General features: G+C 31.9%; 2 protein-coding genes across 2 annotated transcripts; one reads left to right on the forward strand and one right to left on the reverse strand.

Annotated features, from left to right (window-relative positions):
* Positions 1-4,787: 4,787 nt before the first annotated feature.
* On the forward strand, positions 4,788-7,757 carry LOC132759240 (uncharacterized). Its single transcript, XM_060750974.1, has 3 exons — positions 4,788-4,923; positions 6,666-6,924; positions 7,400-7,757. Exons 1-3 carry the CDS (start codon positions 4,851-4,853, stop codon positions 7,551-7,553), a joined length of 486 nt encoding a protein of 161 aa, XP_060606957.1. The 5' UTR covers positions 4,788-4,850; the 3' UTR covers positions 7,554-7,757.
* A 4,075-nt stretch (positions 7,758-11,832) lies between these two features.
* Positions 11,833-18,695, reverse strand: LOC132759230 (glucose dehydrogenase [FAD, quinone]-like). The gene is made up of 2 exons (XM_060750961.1): positions 18,554-18,695; positions 11,833-15,656 (listed from the first exon to the last, which is right to left on the reverse strand). The coding sequence occupies exon 2, from the start codon at positions 15,648-15,650 to the stop codon at positions 13,851-13,853; it is 1,800 nt and encodes a 599-aa protein (XP_060606944.1). The 5' UTR covers positions 15,651-15,656; positions 18,554-18,695; the 3' UTR covers positions 11,833-13,850.
* Positions 18,696-21,030: the final 2,335 nt, after the last annotated feature.

The raw sequence follows: 21,030 nt of genomic DNA on the forward strand, positions 1-21,030 counted from the left end.
ACTAGAGTGGTTTATTACATAAGAATCACGTTTCTTTGAAAATGAGAGATATGTAAGCTTTGCTCTCAAGCCATTGGCGGACTTTCACTTACGTTTCATTATTTCATGGCTGTTTTGTGTATTCCTTTTAGAAACCACTCTGGGGACAATTAGTAATTAACAATCTTTGCACAAAGTTTATCAACCTCAAAGGTTTCAAGGGATTTAACCCCAATTTTGGTCTTTATGCTGATACATAATCTACTACTAGTATATAACTTATTGTGCACCCAGAGTGAGTCCATATCAATCAATTTACAAAAGAATTCCATAACAATTAAGACACTTTCCTCATACTGAAAAACGTCTTTTAGAATTTAACTGTGCAAAAATATAGAAATAAACAAAACGTTAAATATGTACATAAGTTATATTATGTGTTTTGTTTCATTTTCATCTATTCTTTTCAGATGAAACTGAACTTTTGAAAAGATTTATTGACGCTCTTGCCGATATAAATCAGGAAGATAATTTCAGAAATAGTGCTGAAAGGAGTATACAAGGGTATGTCAGTACTAGTTTGAATGATAGAAAAATACAGCAGAAAAATGGAGTACTAGGAGAAAGTTTTGAAACAAAACAAACATCCAAAGATCGGAGTGAACACGGGTATAATGATAAACTCCCAAATTATCTGTCAAACGATGAAGTCGGCCATGGTGACCTACATAGCGCCATAGACGCATTTATGAAAGCTAAACGGTAATAATTTTACACTATGATAGTATGATTTTATTAAGCAATCAGTTATTGTGAAATGTACTGAATTAAATTTCATTGTTGCATTGTTTTGTGCCAATGAAGTAAATTATGATTTCTTATTTAACATACTAGATAAAACAACTTTTTTTCCATTAGAAATGAATACAACAACACTTCATAACTGTAAGCTATTGCATATTAGCTTGGATTATCTTGCGTGAAAACCGGTGCTGTTAAAATGGCATCCTACTAAAATGACCCCTACTTGTAAAACTCTGCATGACAATGTACATGGATTATATATAAAATAAAAAAATAAAAAATATCTTAATCTGTTTTCTATATTTTTGAATTGTTTTTCTACTCAGAGCTCGAATTTTGCCACGATGGCTTCAGCATAGTGGATACAGAGGTAGAGGTACCACAACAACAATAGCAACAACAACAACATGGTGTGGATGGTGGTTCTGGCGATATAGATGCTGATATAGATAAATGCTATTTAGCTTAAGCAAAAATATTTCATCAGTTTTACAGACAAACAATCTGATATAATATTCAAGCTTTTGAGGATAGACAATATATATAATATGACAATATATATATAGCAATAAACCATCAATATCACGCTTCAAACAAGGAAAATGTCAACAAAAATTATTATTTTTTTATTTGCACTCGATATGTCAAGTTTATATATAAAGACTATAAAACATTTCACACTCCACTGAAGTAGCCACATATTTCAGTAAGTTTTCATATGTTTGAACAAAATGGTGTATGTTTGGACGACTTTTTTTAAATAACTGTTCTTTTTTCCTTATTTTGGGTGGAAGCGCATTCCAGCTAATAAAACAAGAAAAGCATTGGTGCAAAGCACCAAAGGGCGTCCAAGCAAGAAATGCAGCAGGTGAAGATGAACTAGTAGATATATGATTATAAACTTTTCAATGGTTAATTGGTTTTTACCAGAATTGTATATCACTTATGAATGAACGGACGAAAGACATTGTTCATTATTAACTTTGATTGGCATGCTAGAGATTAGCATATTACTTGTTATTTCTTTATGATCGTGGTTATTAATAGCAACGGATATACATGTATACAATCATTTATAATCCATATGTGTAATGCATGATCAACACCACACTTGTGTAATTGTCCCTTATTATGTTATCGCTATTAGCGAAAACCCTCTCTAAAGCTACCTGTTCACACTTACTAACAATATGACACTGGTTACATTACCATGTTGATCATGTTGAGCATAATTGTTTATTATACAATAATTGTAATATCTATTTTAATAAAAAAAAACAGATTTTATGAATATTGTTTTCTTTTCTTTTTTGTGTTTTATTTGCTATTTTAATACTGAGTTTTTACCTTTACTACTATTTTAAGAATTCAATTGTCATATTGACCGACGATTATAAGTAAAAACTTAACTGGAAAAAGTCAGTAAATTATGGTTAATCTTTCAATATATAATATTGTTTATTCTTAAACCATATACATGTACATTTGTATTTTTCTTTATCATTTTTTAAATTATCAATCAATTTAATAATTCATAAAATCTAATTTGTAACTTTGAATAATTCCTCGGCATCGTTACTAAACACGAATAACAAATTAAATAAAATGTTTCAAAGTTGATAGTGTCATATTAATACCATAAAAATGTGCCTTTTTTATCAATTATTGAACATATTTATTGTTTTTATCTCATATAGATAAAATAAAACATGCTATTGTTAATTGTTGTTGGGGTTTTTTTTCGAATTGTATGTTTATGTATAATAATAATCAATAAATTTGAGAGTTGATCTGTGTTTATTAATTATTGTAACCAAGCTAAGTGACAAACATTCATTTTGAAAAAAACTTATATAACTGTAAAATATTTGTTCTGTTCTGTAACAATATCAAACATCTACTTATCTACTCCAAAACCGGGAAGGACCGGACAATAAACGTGTGGTACTATTCGCCGGTCACTAGTAAATCCCGGTCAAAATAGACCAGGAGAGACCGGGAATTGCCGATAGGAGTACATCCCTCTATAAATAGATTTCGGAATAATTAGGTCATCAACTCATCATTCTATTCAGCTTCCGGATACATGTACCATAATAACCCACTGTGTACTACAGAATGATAAATAAAAATACCCCGAAGAATGCGATTTATTGACGGAAAAGGTTATTTCATTTGAAAATGTTTGCATTGCGAAATTCTCCAGTTCGCTATTCACTGTATATATCGCGACATTTCATTTTTAATTAATAATCAAGCACCCTCATACGTTTTCGACGTCCATACCATTCATGTATACAAACACGATTTCTGGTCGATTTTTACGAAATAAACAAAAAGCGGCTAGAATTTCCACGTATGTTCAATAAACAAACTCTTTTCCTATCGATCTGCGAAGTCTTAACTGATCAAATGCCCTCTTCATACGTAATTCATTAGAAAATACAAAAGGATCCCGCTTGTGACAGTATTTTATCGCCATGTTTAGCGCATGTATATACTGTTCCGCTCTGAATATTATATAAGGATTTGATTGGTTAAGACAATTATCGGAATACTATTGACCAATCGTGTAATATTATTTCTTTGCTTCATTTACCTGTCACTTCAAAATCAAAATGGCGCACTTTACTTGAGCTCCGCTTCTACAACCAATATTTTTTAAATATTTGCGTAAAAAGAGGGCTCTAGTTCAATTTAGACTTCGCAGATTGATAGAAAAAGAGTTTGTTTATGAAATTTATGAGGAAATTTTATACTTTTTCTATTTATTTCATAGAAATAGACCAGAAATCGGGTTTGTATACATGAATAGATTGGACGTCGAAAACGACATGGATTGAAAATATTGGCATTTTGTGAAACTTTTACTCATTTCTTTGCTATTTGAAGAATTTTCATGAAATAAAAAGCGTTAACGCTTGGATTGATCCTTTCGAATGTCGACCAGAAAGAGATAACCGTATTCTGGTCGTTTCTTGCAGCAGTGTTCTCGTTTGTTCAGCATGATGTTTGTGTTCTGTAGGAGACCTTATATCTTATTATAGTATATAGCCCACTTAAAACTTTAAAAAGTTTGTTTAAAGCACCTGTGATAAGAGGCGCCGCGCTTCGGCGCTGACGCCAATGAGCTGCCGTATTATAAACGTTTTGTGTCGTAGGGAGACCGTACAACAATGTATTTCAGTAGACTTGTCTGAACGTTTAAGTGCTTTCGTGGCATCGGTGTATTAATTCGTTATTGTGGGCTTTTTCCCTTATTGCGTGGTGCCTAGGAAGACCGGTTGTTGCATCATAGTTTTGAGACCTTTCCATTGAAATTCTGGGGTTTGATTTTGTGACAACAGGGAGTATGTTTTAATTTTTGCCTATAATACAAAAGAGAAAGAGAAAGAATATCAAAAACACTCGACAATCAATGTTACTCGGGGGCTATGTCCCCTCTTACAAATCAGATAGCCTAGTGTTTCGAGGCTCTTTCTATACTTGTTATTAATTCTAGACTCCGAACCTACAAAAGTTTATGCTTTGATCTCTGATTCATACATAAATTGTAAGTAATTTCATCGACAAGCCTGCATTGCGCTGAGATGAAAAAATACTGTATACATTTGTACCTGAAATTCCTTCAGCTAAAACATTCGTCCTCCGTAAATGTATACCTGCTTGCGCAGTTATTTATACAAGATTTGACGTTATTGCAAAAAATGAACGATCTCATCCCATATCAATGAGTAATTATTTTGATCAGTTACCGTGGTACTGTAAAATCAATTTATCTAACGTACGAAACTTTTCGTTTGTATTCAAATTTAGTACGGTAATAAATGAATGCGTCCAGTGTATTTTTATTTGCTGATATGAACATGATGAAATCACAGAGAACAGGTAAACGATTATATTTTTACTGATCTGAAAGAAAATTTACAAAGTTTCAACTGGTACATTAACTTTTTTCATTTTACGTCAATTCATTAGAGTGTAACCGTTGTACTTATAAAAATAAAGGTTTCATATATAGGCTTGAGTTTGAAAGTATTATACATATATTTTGAGAATATTCAAGCATGATGAAGACTGTTTTGGTGTCCTGTTTTTTAGTTGTTGGCTGGATAAGTCAGAGTTATTCTAACAAACAAGGTAAAGTACATAGAGGAAATCAAGAAGTTTTTCTATAAATACAGGATTTATGTATGAAAATACATATATTTCATGAGTGGCGGTAGCCATAAGTGAAACATGATATGGTTATCATATAATAAAACAAATCCTGTATTTATGGGAACAAAACTTGCATTTTCTGTTCACTATATATATTTTTTCTCTTTCTTGACAGATCAATTTGAAAGAGAGTTCCACTTAAATTCTGTGTATTGGCTGTATTTAGAAGAGCGTAGTCTGGCAAGACACAAGTGAAAAAAACTGAAAATTAAAATACATATTTTATTTTAATAAATACTTCTCTATTTCATTTATAAGTATAAATTGAAGAATAATACCGTAGAATATCTAAAGCAGATAAATGAGAAAAAGTCATTTTTGTAAATACTAAAACTGGAGCACCGAAGTAACCGTTGTGACGTTGTAAAATGTGTATGAATCACTTTGTGTTTATATTTCTGATAGTATTTCGGCTAATGTTTCAATATACCGAAATTTATTAAGTGTTGTATGTGTAATTACAATAATCAAGGTCTTTCAAATACAAGAATTTGCACTAATTATCGACGACACACGAAGTAAGGTTTTACAAACGATCTTGTACAGTAAAGACTTTTCTTCGAATAAAATTGTATCATTTGGATATTCTAATGATATATCTTTCTTGGGAAAAAAAAACTTGATATAGTGATTTAGTATGCAAATATATATAATAATTAAAAATATTTTTTCCAGAACAATTAATAAAGTACTATAAAAAGATATATAGTACCGGGTCATGTATCTTACTTTTACCAACAAAAACTACATAAATTATTTCATGTGTGTTGTTATAAATGGTACTTAATACTATAAACATCATTTTTGTATGGTATTACATACCTTTCAAGATAGACCACTTCACTTTAAAGATATGCTACAGGCTATATACAGGTCGTCCTAATACAAATGATCCATAACAAACAGATATCTCGTGGAAAAAATCTAAGTAAAATTAAGTAGTTTAACGGCCATTATATGTTATTCAAATGATATAGAAAATTTAGCCTTTGGCTTCTATCTGACGATATTGCATTAACATTTCATCTTTAAAATCTAGATTTATCGTTGCAATGAAAGCCCTGCAATGCTTTCTCATCCATGAAAGTGTTTGACGAGTTTTCTAATTGAAGTCAACTATAAGTATACATTTCTCCTTTTCCAGCTCGAAACTTATGAATTTACTGTTTTTAAATCAATGTGTCTGTGGAATAGAAAATACAAAAAATCTTTCTGTCAATACAAAATACAAATAAGTACTTTTAAGAAATATTGTCCATTTCTTACGAACAATCGTTGATGTGTCATTTTGTATTAGATATACATATTTATCCGCTTCTGACTTTCTTCCTTTCAAATAAATATTTGTTTTTGTCAATAAGTTAATTATAAGATGAATCCGGACAGATGATCAGGTAGTTCGGTTTTTCAAACGACACTTTATTAACCATTATCACGCTAAATTTTAAAAAAAGGACATGTCCATTTTGTCTTTAATTTAGACAAAACAATCCATTATGACTGAATCTTACACGTACATTTGCCCTTAAAGTTTGCTTCTGTACCTTTTGTGTTTCAGCGTTTCACTTAATATGCGTACAATATTGAACAGCGTTTAAATTTTAAACTCAATTAGTGACATGTGACATGTTACATCAAACAATAAAATAAATAAATTTCAGATGAACGTGAACTATTACAGAAGATTGTCGACGCAATTGCTGACCAACATAGGGAAAACATTATAAGAAGGATTTTCACGTCAAATGAAAATCAGAGAAGCATTTACAAGAAGGGTGGACTCGTTGGGAAAAGTTTGGAAGCTAAACCAAATTTAGAAGATCGAAGGGGAAACAAGCATCATGATAAGGTGTCAGAACACAAGATAGACAAGGATGATGCTCTTGATAGGGCATTAGAATCCTTTCTCCAAGCTAGAAGGTAATAAAAGCATTTGTATGCTCTTTCCATTCAAACGATTGCTTCCATCTTATTCCTAGGATGATATATTTAATGGCTTCTAAATTTTTACGTTATCAGATATAGCACTGTACTGAATTGCTAAATGATCTGCAGTGTCTAAAAAAAGGTGGCATTTGTGTGATATATATTCATACGAAATGTTATTTTTCTTTAAGTGATCACAAAAGTTTTACATTATTGATGATTCCGACTATTATATCGTTTTAAAAATGTTTATAAATCTTGTACTTTACCAAATATTTAACACAGAAAGTGAGTTCCAATGACAAAATTAGTCTTACGCTTATGAATGCATTTTTTAAATTTAATTATAATTGATTAAATATCTTGAATAAATATAACAGTACTGTTAACATGAATCTATGCCCAAAGTCAGCTTTCCACATTCTAGTGATCAATGTATCGAAAGCTAAAAGGATTTATTTCTATACAGGGCTCGTGTTTGGTATAGATGGCTCGAACATGGGGGATATAAAGGTTCCAACACAACGTCAACGACTACTCCTATGCCACCGCAAACACCCCCAGCAACAACAACAAAACCAAAGATTCTCTGGTGTAGATGGTCTTGGTGGTGTAGGAAATAAATCTGTATGTCTTGTCCAGCATTTTTGTTTGTTCGTACTTTTCTTTGCCAGTTGGGCAACATTTTCAAAAATAAAACATTGTTTCTGTATATACAATGTGACACATGTGTAGAACAGCAAATGTGTATCTAAGATATTCTTAGATGTTTGCGGTATAATCTTTGATCCTAAGAAAATCAATAAAAAGTATCTATTTTTTAAAAAGACGTATTTTTGTTTTGAATCAGTTTTGTTGCCGTTATAGGTTCTCCTGAATTCTCAATCCGATAAAAATATAGAGGATATTTGTTTGTTTGTGTGTAGATGAAATTTTATTTCATCGAGTGGGCTTTAAAAACAGTATTCTCACGAGTGGCGTAGCCACGAGTGAGAATACTGTTTTTAAAGTTCACTCGATGAAATAAAATTACATCTTACACAACAAACAGACAAATTTTCTTTTTATTTTATGCTTAAAAACAAGTTAAAACGAAATTTCCTTAATTTTAATGTTAATATTAAAATCTGTTCCCCCCATTGAGAGCCCCATTTAGACGGAATTTTTAATTTAAAACAAGAAGTCTTGAGCTGAAAAATAAGTCCGCCAATCAAGGTTAAATGACGGTGATATTTATTCATTTTATAAAAAAAATATGAATGATCGCTTGTTTTAATAATAAAAACAAACAATTCTTGTAGGAGAAAAAGTCCAACCATCCATCCATACTTCTGTTACTTACTGCGAATTTATATTAGACCTGGCTTTGTAAAATGTAAGCGGCAGCCATTTTTTAAAGTTGTGTATTTCATGGGGAGGAAAATAATTGTGTAAGATTCAGAAGGATATAATTTGGATTTGTTAGTCATACACCTTTTTAAAAGAAAGAAAACTTATTTGAGGATTGTAACAGACAAAAAATAAGTGTTGACAGAAGTGAAAACATTCAGAAAAGGAGCTAGGAAAATGGAAAACTTGGAAGCTTGCTAAGGACATGAAGGAACGCTGAGTTGTTTTACTTATTTTACGAGTGATGGCTGTCAATGCTTTTCAATTGTTCATAAAGCATACGGCAGTTATTGCTCGTAGGATACTTTAATATGCCCAAATGTCATCAAGAGCAGTTTTGCATGGGGAAGGAATGTATTTTTCAGACTGTAAAAACAAACAAAAAAATTTAGAGACGAAATTTGGTAATTGGAATTTGAAGGAATAGAAGTAAGTTTTCTCTCTTTATTACTTTTGACATTCAAGTTATTTATCTATTTCAGCTTTGCTATTTCTTTGAACAGCCTGATATTGTCAGAATTGTCAGTAAAAATAAAATTGAGGTACCACATGGGGAAAATCTTAAAAAAGTAGTTTCGTCATTGAAAAAAGTGAAATTATATTTTGATTATTTTCACTGTGAAATTATCAAATATAATTTTCACGGATAAATCAGTAATCCACTGAAAAGCATAAAATAAATAAAAAATATTAACTATTTAATGGAATGCTCGTGTTGTAAGAGGTCATCTGTTGTAAGAGGTAACATCTGAATAAACATGTTTATTATTGCAAGAATGTGTTTTTGTCTTTTAATCAACCATTTATCTGCTGATGTTGTGTGATGGATTTGACCAGATTTGAATTTGTATGAAAGAATCTAGTTATTTCTTCAAATTAATCCTGTATCTACTGAATTTTATGTTTTGAATTTGATCAGATTTGAATTTGGAACAGGGTTTTTAAAGTTTAAGGCATTTCACAAACTGAGCTACCTTGTTAGACTGCATGCATGTATAGTCTAGTCAGTCTTTTACTGGTTGCAAAGGCTAATCTCTTTTGGTTCCTGGAGGTAAATGGTGAACGCAGCATGCTTCCAGATTATGCTAATTTCCATGAAAATTTGAAAAAGTTTTGAAAAATAAGTAAATGATTGTAAAGTGAACAAATGATGTGTAATTTACAGATTGTAAACGGCACTTACAATCCACTTGAATTACATAAAATTAGTCGAGATAATTATGCAAAAATAGTCTTTACTTCGTTAGTCAAGTAGTAGGAATATGATGATAAAAACTGCAAATTCAGCTCATAACAATTAATTTATTACTTGAATCTTAAATCGTTTTTCCTTTTTTAATGATCTTAGTACACTTTTTCATAAGTTTGATTTTCTTGAACTATATCTGGTGGCATGCCACTTTAAACATGAACTAGACAGAGGTTTGTAAAGTCAATTATAAACGGACGATCTTCACATCAATATTATGTATGTACACCATCGTCGGATACCCACGGCCGAAACATCAACATTAATCAATTATCAGTTACATGTTAATCAACCGTGGGTAAACACATCTACTACAAATTCATGTAATAGAGTAAATAGAGTAAATGTGCAGTGTTATTAATATGTTGTTAACAAAGACAGGTTATATGACTGTGTTGCCAAAACAATATATTCCTGAATGTTCCTTAATAAAATATTTTATTATAGTCACTGTGCATATAATTTGTTAAAATATTTTTATCACGTGACTTTCCGTATTTTCTGTGCAATATGGCCAGAACGTATTTATTTTATTTCCCACCTTATAAAAAGTAACCTATGGACTTCCAGCATTTGCACTAGACGATGTTCTAATAGAAATCACCATGGGATCTTAACTCATAAATTTGAACACATTTTTATTTCATGTCGGTCTAAAATATTCGTATCAAATGCATATTGTATATTTTTATTATAGCCTCGTTTTGATTTTTCAAGTCCAAAATGTCCTTACCAAATTACATTGTCCTCAATAAAGCCCCGCTTTCATTTTCCTAGTCAAAATGTTTTAAATCAAAGTCATGTTATTTTCAAAGAAACTGTATTTTCAATATAATACAAAAAACATTTTATTTTGAGTGTTTTTCATTGTTGTGTAACATACTTATTCTTTTGGACTCGTATACAGATGCATAATGTATGTAGAACTTGGTTTCCGCCTCGTCCAATGTAGTTTTAACAACTGTGTACTCGTCAAATATAGTTATATGTTTGGTTGGTAAGTACGTCGTACTAACACTGTCATGAGACGACTTTCAACATTAACTGGTAAAGGAAGACCTCAGATGGCCTTATTATTTTAGGCACGAATGGGCACCGTGGTAGAACCACCAACATCCCGTAGGATCAGCATAATACCACATATAATAGCCTGCTCATATTATGACGCTCGTGTAATAAAGCGGTCACTTTAGTTCGTGTAATATAGCAGTCATTTTATTTCGTGTAAAGTAGCGGTCACTTTAGTTCGTGTAATATAGCGGTCACTTAAGTTAGTTTAAACACATTTTATTTAGCAAATTTACAAGCATGTATCATTTTACAATATATATGGATTGGAAAACAAGCATAACACTTATATTCATTCCTTTTCACGATGGAGATTTATCTTTATCATTCAACTTTACATAATCAGTGCAAGTTTAAAGTGCAAAATTTATCTAAATTAATAAATTTTCGAAAAGTATTATTTGGTGTTGAAATGATAGCATCTCGTCAGCAATTTAATTAACGCAGTCATGATTTAGAAGCGCGAATCCGTTCAATGTAGCAAAACAAGTCTAGCAAAACAGCCGTAGGGAAACATTTTAACATCTTCAAACAAATTATTTTTTGTAAGAAAATTATATAACAAAACTATAGTACAACAACAAATAGATATAAACTTAAATGTCAAAAGGTATAGCTTTTCATTAATATCAATCTGATAAAATTGATGCCCTCGTTTATCGTATACATGTTATAAATTTGTTGTTGGCACACACTCTCCCACGCACAGTCTTTCAACATTTTGAAATACAATGTAATAACAAGACTGATGTACAAGATACAAGATGACTAATACATGAAATATCACTTGATATAAGTTTCGGCTCCCCTATACCCTGCTATCTTTTTTAAAAGTTTTGTTTTGATATAAAATTGGAACACACAATGGTGGTATTTGCAACAGAAGACCATCAATGCGTTGGCACCATCACGGTTACTATGAAGTCTACGTTAATGCGGGTCCATACCCCCTTAGGGCACTAACTAATGCAGTTTCCGCTGTCGATTAAAGTAAAGTAAAGAAAAGGAAAAAAAGTAAAGTAAAGTCAGTACGTACGCACGTACGTACATAAGTAAGTAAATTGTGCATACATTAATTTCACATGCATGATAAAAATACATACAAAGACACCCGGCCAATGGGACTTATAAGTCACTTTATTATATATATATACAAATATGAAACTGTGAACAATACATAGCTTTTATAATGGAATATTTAAATCAGATAATAGTTGCTGCTCGATCTGTTAATTGTAGTATCACATTTTAGAAAAATGGACAGTCAATATATCATCATGTTTTACTATTGGCATACCTATTATACAGCAAATTTCTCCTTAAAATATATTGTTTAACAAGAAATCTCATTTTTTTATTCTGGTGTTTTTGTTTTGTTTTTTGTAGTTGTTTTTGTGTGTGTGTGGGGGGGGGGGGGGGGGTGATAAGAAATACTAGTACTAATTTTTCCGTATTTGTCATGCTATTATATATATCATTTATAATGTCATATATAACAATGGTTTTCAGAGACGAAGCTCTGGCAATGTTAATCAACAAGGAAATGCTCGACACAACATTCATTAACTGCCTCGACTTCGCCGACGTCAACAAGAACAAGTCAAGCTTCTACCATCGACACACAAACAACATCACAAGCTGGTGTCTGGAAATTGCTATTGAATCTTTTGAAAATCTAAAACTCATTTGACTTATCACATACCATCCTTATATATTGATATATTTCTAACACAAACAATCAATTTAACCAATTTAACGGATGTCTTCGAAGCTGCCATTTTAATCACGCTCTAAGCATTTTATGAAATTGGGAAACGAGTCCAAAATTACATGAAAGTATCCAAAATCAATAGAAAGTATGTCTATAACAATGGCATTGTCCTTTTTTTGCTGAATGTAAATATACCATGAGGAGGAGCCAATTGTAAGTGATGGAATAAAGTACAGGGTTAGTACTGAAGACATTTACTATTCAAAAAGATAAGGAAATGAACTCCTAGATTTGCCGTTCATTAGGGATTATGGGGAAGTGCATCATCATCCACACCTCCGATGACATCAACTCTTCGACATATAGAGTGTTTGAAACAATTATCCCGAAGGACTATAAAAATATAACAACATTGAAGTGGCATTAGGCCTGTTGTGAAGTATGCAATTTGGAATGTTTATCAAGCATTGTTAATACTTAAAGATTATAATGTTTATAGAAATTACAGGTTTCATATTAATCACCGTAATAACATATCTGTGTACGTTTCTTAATTCATAATTTCACCCTTTTCATGTGTTAATGTCGAATTCTGCTCGAGCCGGTGGTAGATGTGTGGACGGTAGCTTGCAATTACCAGTATCGTCAATGAACATGCTCTATCAAACCGAGACTGCAACACTTTCAATGTTTTCGTTTTGAACGTTCTTTATTGATTATGTTTTTCTCTTTTATTAAGTACTATTTTCTTCAGACAAAATCTTTAAGTACCGTTTCAATAGACAACAAAGCATAACTACAACATATTTTATATATTCTATAACCTATAACAATGTCATCATTTCTTTTATCAAACTTGGACTTATCTTATCGCTGCCATATACATGTACAATCATAATAAATGAAGAGATAGAAACAAATACATATTCACATGGCAAGACTCATATTTGAGTAACCGAACATAACATTACACCTCTTATGAAACAGGAAACACTAAATATATGGAGGAAGATAGTATTCTCAATGACATTTGATAAGTTAACACATAATATTGATTACACTGACATAAGTGAATTAAAAATGAAATAAATACTAAATAAATCATATCAGTAAATGCTTTCCGATTTTATAACGGAATGAGGTATAAACGATTGAGTAATGTTCATAAAGTAACTGTATTAGTAAGCATGCTAAAGTTTACAAAATAAGTTTTAAAATTAGTATGATTAAAATGCAAGTAAATTAACAAAATAACATAGATATAGACCAGTAATGAATGGCTATTGAACCAATCTGTGGATATTTATGAATTTCAAAATAAACAGCATATTATATTTTTAATCAAATAATGAGGTATGCTTCAGCCTATACTTTTTGACAATTATAAACATCATTAACCTCTGAATCATTATTATCCTCATTTTATGACGACTGGAAATATTGCTTTAGGCTTATGTTACTGAGAACAAATGAAATAAATAAAATGAAATAACGATTCATGTTCTAAACAGGTACATTTTGTCTGAATTGTTTCACCGAGTCTATTCCACGGATCATATCGGCCGCTTTCTCAGCCACCATTATGGTCGGACCATTTGTATTACCGGATGTGATGTTAGGAAAGATTGACGCATCAACGACTCTGAGGCCTTGGATACCCTTGACCCTAAGTTGCGGATCCACAACAGCGGTTGGGTTGTTTGCAGAACCCATTTTACAAGTACCCGTTGGATGAAACACAGTTTGCAGCACTTTTCTTACTACACATTCCCAGAATTCGTCTGAGCGGAACTTGAATCTTTCACAAAATGGCATTTTTGCGTCACTTATTTTTACTCCTAGATCTTTGAATGTATTAGTTTCCATAAGTTTCTCCCAAATCCGAATTGCTTTAACATATGCTTTAATATCCCTCTTATCCGAGTTATAATTAGGTTCTATCCTTGGATGATCGAATGGATCTGAACTTTTCAATTTTATCCGTCCTCTACTTAAAGGACGTGATAAAGTAATAGACGTGATAAATCCGTGCAAATCATTGTCCATTTTATTTATGATACTGCGTGCGACCTCATCATTAAAATTAAAAGCATTGGATCTTAATAAACCACTTACAAATGTTAATTGCATATCAGGATAAGTTTTCCCGCTTTTTTCTTTATCAAAGTGAAGAAACGCTGTACTATCAAGAAGAGTAAAAGCTAGAGGCCCGTCACCAAACATGAAGTAGTTAACTATTGACCTCCAGCTTTTTATAATTCCAGGGGTTAAACTGTAAGGTTTATTTATATTACTTTTCAATAGAATCATTGTATGGTCCTGAAGATTTTCGCCGACTGGTAAATCCGAAATAACTTTTATACCAAATTCATTCAGATGATGCTTTGGTCCTATTCCTGATAACATTAGCAACTGAGGAGAATTAACTGCACCGCCAGATAGTATAACCTCTTTCCTTACTTTAACATACATTTTTCTCCCATCTCGAATGTAATAAACACCAACAGCCTTTTTATCTACTATGTTTACCTTTGTAACATGACTGTTAACAGATATATGTAAGTTTTCTCTTGATGCTGTACCTCCAAGGTATTCCAAGCTGGTACTACTGCGGACTCCATTTCTTATTGTCTTCTGTATAACACTAAAGCCTTCTAAATTCTTGCCGTTGTAATCTTGAACAGGGTACCCTAACTCTTCTCCTGCCTTTAAATACTTATCTGATAACTGAGTGACATAGCTTTCAGATACCGCTATCGGTCCACCCTTACTATGATAAGGTGAAGACTTCAAATCGTCTATTTGAATATCTTCGGATTTCAGAAAATATGGGAAAACATCTTCGTAACTCCACCCATAACAACCACTTCTAAACCATTCTTCAAAGTCAAAACGACTTCCGCGAGTGTAAATTGCTCCATTTAGAATGCTTGTCCCACCGAGGACGCGCCCGCGTGGCCAGTAACATCTGTTTTTCTTTTGTCCATAGCAAGAGTCCTGACTCGGCTCTGTATAATATTCCCAATCATTTGAAGTGTTGAATGCTGACATTTGCATTAATGGAATATGAAGTCCTTTGTTTACATCATAATGACTTCCGGCTTCTAGAAGTAAAACTTTGAAGTCCTTTTCTTCGGATAGTCGCGATGCAAGAACGGATCCAGCTGAACCACCTCCAACTATGACATAATCATAAACGTCATCAGGATATCTATCAAGAACGATACGTGGAGGGCTTTTAGTCATATAATGGTACGTCAATGCTATGACGAGAACTGCTAAACTAAGTTGTAAGATTGCCATATTCACCTGCAATTTTAAATAAAATGTGATTATGTTATTTGTACGATTTTGTTACATTTTTTCAGCCCTTTCTTTGGGGTTAATGATGCAAGACTGTAGCTTAACAGGTGTCAAAAACTTCTGTTCTTATGTTTAATGAAATGAAAAATAATCGAAATGAGAGCAGTAATTAAAGCTATATAGCAGTATGTTGCATGTATTATTTGAATGCATTGTTACTTTGCCGGGTCTTTTTTTTGTTGTTGTTGTCTTTTTTTAAACAATGAAAAAGTATATCATGCATAGCAAACTGGTTTTAACGATGATTAATGTATCGAATACAAAGAGTATTAAAAAAGATTCGTCTTCCGACCAGCTTCAAATGAAAAGTGATATGATCGTAGTTCATAAAATGACACACATACTTAAAGTTAATCGACTACAAAGTTGCCGAGTCTTTTATGAGTTTGAAAAAGTCGCATGATTTACTGCGGAATGACACAATTAATTTTTCGAGAATTAGAAATTATTTCAAAGTGAATAAAAACATCACATGCATATGCTTAATATTTTGGAACCCGTTTTCTTTTTTAAATCTAATGCATTTTTGTCCATTTGACGAATAATATGTCCGCACAGGCACGGAGCTATTTGTGTTTACAATGTTTTTTCTTCCAGGAACACGATTTTGATCAATTAATCCAGCTAAAAATAAGCTTGAAACCAAAACTTCCTTCCGATTTCTATTATGTAAAAAAACTGGAAACAAAGTGATCCCTCGGAAGCATTAATCACACACCAAAGTTACATAAGAATTGCAGACTCGTTTGATAGAGTCTGTACATGAGGGATACTGAATAAGTGCAACATTCCTCACGCCCCCAGCACCGGCTTGAGCGGTACTCAATTCACAACACTTAATAATGCTGGCATCAATGATCCCGAAGGACAAGAAAAATATATTCATATATATATATATATATATATATATATATATATATTATATATATATATATATATATATTATATATATATATATAATATATATATATATATATATATTTATTTATTTATTTATTTATTTATTTATTTATTTATATAGTAAAGTCATATTTTGCGTGGTTTTCGGGCATTTTGATTTCCGTAACAATCACTTTTCTTAAAGCTTCTGTATTTTTAGAAGTTGACAACACTAAATCATAGGAAAAATGAATCCATGCAAAATGAAATCGTTCTATATATAATAAACATTTGTCTAAAAAATTTCCATTAACTCCTTTTGTATAAACTAAGGAAGTGGTTGGGAAAGTGCCACGATACTGTTGTTAGAACTGTTGGGCCAACCCTTTTGTATGTACACTTCATTATGTTGTAAAATTGTAAACTTTTACATAGTGTGTTTATTATACAATAAAGTTTACTTATTATGTATTATTTATTATTTATCAATGATAATTTTACACAGTCACACAATATAAACACTTATATTCATGTATAACGGGTTTGTTTATTTTTGGTTGTAAACACGACGTTTGTCATTGAAAAAAAGAAATTTTAAGCGATCCAATACATTTGTAGATTGGTGATTATCCTTTATACAACGAATGAAAAGCAAATTAAACGTCATGTCTGTTGCAATAACAAAGATACATAACAAGCCTATAAACTTTCAAAGCCTTAAAGTGTATTGCTAAGTACTGACAAATAGTCATAATAGGTCCTATAGACGAAGTTTAATTTAAAATTGTTGTTTCTAACGGTGATGACGACAATGTTTACAAAAGCAGTTAAGACACTATAAGCGGTGGAATATTAACAGCCAAATAAACAATAGCCGGTTGAACCACGTGATCCTCCCCGAACAGGTTTTGGACACAGAAAAGTATACCTCTTGTAGTTTCAGAGTTATGTCCAGGTCAAAGTTCAAAGTGCAATGATTCCAAATAAGGCAAGGCAGAGTTACTGAAACTTTTCACTGCTCATCTCTGAGATTTTTTCCCCGTATTAAATTTTATGTTGATATCTCTTATAGTTTTAGAGCTATGTCCTTGACAAATTTAAAAGTTATAAAAATGAACTGAGGCAATATAGCTCCATTATCAGGCAAGGTAGAGTTATGGTTCTATTGTATTGCACCACCTACCCAAGATCTATCTACCTACAAAATTTCATGTTGATATATCTTATAGTTTTAAAGTTATGTTCCGAACAAAATTCAAAGTATAAAAATGAACAAAGGCAAACAACTCCAATATTAAGCAGGGCAGAGTAACAGTTATTTTTCACTATACATCTATCTATCTATTCATAAAGTGTCATGTTGATATCTCTTATAGTTTATGAGTTATGTCCCGGACAAAGTTCAAAGTATAACAATTAACAAAGGGCAATAACTCTTAAAAAAGGCAAAGCAGAGTTACGGTTTTTATACACTGCACATCAGCCCAATAAGATCTAATTACCTACAAAGTTTCATGTTGGTATCTCTTATTGTTTTAGAGTTATGTCCCGGACACTGTTCAAAGTATAAAAATGAAAAAGGGCAATAACTCCAAAATTAGACAAGACATAGTAACGTTTCATTACTCCTGTTGTTTCAGAGTTATGTGTCGGATAAGAAAAGCGGACGGACCGACAAACGGACGGACGGACGGACAAAGTGGCGACTGTGTACTCACCTTTCGGGGAGCATACAAATAGTGACAAAACAATAATATATGTGAGATAAAATAATACTCTGTCCTTTAGTTTGATTATGTCATTTCTAAATCTTAAAAGATTTAGATTCTAATTAAGATAATTATTGCAATAATACTTCAATGACACAAGTGTGTCTGACATCAAACTTAAAAAATAGACATTCAGTTCGATTATTGGTTGAATAACATTTAGCTTATTTGTAAATAAAAAAAAGTTAAACTTACCTATTTCATTTGTCTTTTAGCTGTTTAACTAGTGTTGACAACTAAACCAAATGCTTAACATAGGTTTAAAAAACACACATCCGTTTAACCACTTATATTCATACATTATCCTAGTATTAAAATGTGCGTGATTTTATTTAAGTCAAGGACATTGTGTTTTTGTGTAAAGCGATCATTTTACTTAAGGTATCTCCGACTAACAATGACTTGCAAAATCTTGGTTCTGCACAAGTAAATTTAAATATACTCAAAAAGTTATAACACCACATATGAATAAAAGACATTTAAAGTCGAGTATAGAGGGAAGCAGTTGTGGGTATAAGTTGCGCGGTCATTGACCGAATTTTCAATTTAAGGTTTAATGCCAAATATGGCGAACCATTTACTGAACTCACCTACTTGTTAACTATACTTCCGTTAATGTGCTACGTCGGCGTAGCGTTGCATTTTTTTTAAATAAAAAAGCTTACATGAAAGTTGTTTTCATTTTTACGATGTAAGCGGTAGCTTGCATTTATCAGTACCGCCGTCCATCGACTGGCTAAATGAAACAGGACCTGTTTTGAAAGATATAAAGATTTCCTTATTCACTTTTAGTCCATTCAAATTTACTTTGGTTCGATTGTGTTTGAAGCTATAAGCTTATTGAAACACTCTCGAACTCGTTCCTGGAACGAACCAGTATTAAGCAATGAATGTTAAGTTTCTTGTTCATTGAAACAACGGCTTTCCCCTGACAAGGTTTGAACCCATGCGATCAGCAATCCTAAGATTACTAATCCGACGCGTTAACAACTTGACCACGCCACAACTCATTCACTATTGTATCTAAACCAGATGCAAACTGATATGTACAGACATTTATCTGGATATTTTGTAGTCATAAAAATAAAAACGAAGTTTAGGCAGGGGCTAATTTGTTCTTATATAGCTACATGAATGGCTTATCTCCAACTCGTAAATTTATAATAATAGATAAAAGATTTCAGTTTATGCTCTGCACTCCATTATTGAGACACCTCACCATAAAATTACTCTTTCCTTTCACAGTTTACTACACTCAGTGATGTACATACTCACATATGAATGCTGCCAAAGAGACAAAAGAATTTGAAAAACGTGATATCAGAATATAAACGAATATAATTGTAAATAAGCACATACATGGTAAGGGTTCATGTACCTGAAAACAAAATCCAACGAGATGAAAACTTATTACTTACCAAATCGAGTGACTTGGATAAAGTTAACATTATGTATAAATTAAATTCTTAAATAATTTTGAAAGCTTTTAACACAAAAAGAATGCATGTGTAATTCAATCATTCAAGAAACCGAAGATCGGAAAACATATTTGATGCAATTTCAACCAAAGTGAGGGCCAAGGTCAACTAAAACCATGTGAAATATAATTTATGATCAGATATAAAGATGATAGAAGAGGCAAATATATTACAACAAATTTTTTTTTAAACTAAGAGGTCTGCCAAGTATTTAAATGTGTCCGTATATATTGGGACAAATATTATCCTAGTGACAATATTTCCAACAAATCAAGTAGAAGTCCACAAAGTGATCTCATGCAAAACATCTTGCAGTTCTGATGGAGATTTTCTAAGTTTCAAAAAATATCTACTGACATGCATTAAACAATGTCACCCTCTGGCGAAAGCAATTGCCCCAATGGCCGCAACTAGAAGTCCACTAGTAGGTAATACCCATTGTAAAATATCAGATATATTTGCCTTGTTGTTCCGGAGAAGAGGAATTTACTTCTTCCGTTTCGCTCAAAGTACTTGTTAGAAAAAAACCGAAGAAATCATTCTGTATAAAATCTTCTGTACCCTTCAAATGAGGGCACTGAGCACAATGAATGCTGAGAAGGCTCTTTAATAAAGGCTCACATTTTGTGTTTCGATATTGAAAACCCATAAAATTTAAGAGGATTGTTCAGAATTCAAAGAATTACAAATGTAGTTAATCCATTAAAAACGTAAGAAGGTTGAAGCTTAAAACATAATTTGTTGAAATCGTAAAACATATTTTGTTGAAATTGTCCTTTTAGCACTTTTTTCAAATAATCTAAAAGATGAAGGGTATTTATGCTGACATAGAAATGTATGTTGCCATGCCCATGTGGATTCAACGTCATTGTGAACTGTAAGAAACTACATCGCTTTCAAGCAAGTTGATTCCCTACAGTTACAATCACCAACCAAGGATTGACTAGTGGATAAGTTTTAGATTCCCTTTGCTCCGATGTGTAGGAAAATTCTTGAAAGGAATAGATCTTTAGAGGCAACGAAAATAAAAAACAAAAACTTGAAACTCTCAGACAATTTTAAACTGTGATGTTCATAAGAAAAATAAAAGTGAATAACATCGGCTTAATCGGTTTTCAGTCTTAAAAACACTATCAGTAGTGGTTTTCATCGATCCGAGAGGGCAGTAAAAAAATCACAAACCTAGTGAAATAT

The sequence above is a fragment of the Ruditapes philippinarum genome, unplaced genomic scaffold (assembly GCF_026571515.1).
Source record: "Ruditapes philippinarum isolate M1 unplaced genomic scaffold, ASM2657151v2 ctg503_1_1_1_1, whole genome shotgun sequence".
In the NCBI taxonomy this organism is placed as follows: domain Eukaryota; kingdom Metazoa; phylum Mollusca; class Bivalvia; order Venerida; family Veneridae; genus Ruditapes; species Ruditapes philippinarum.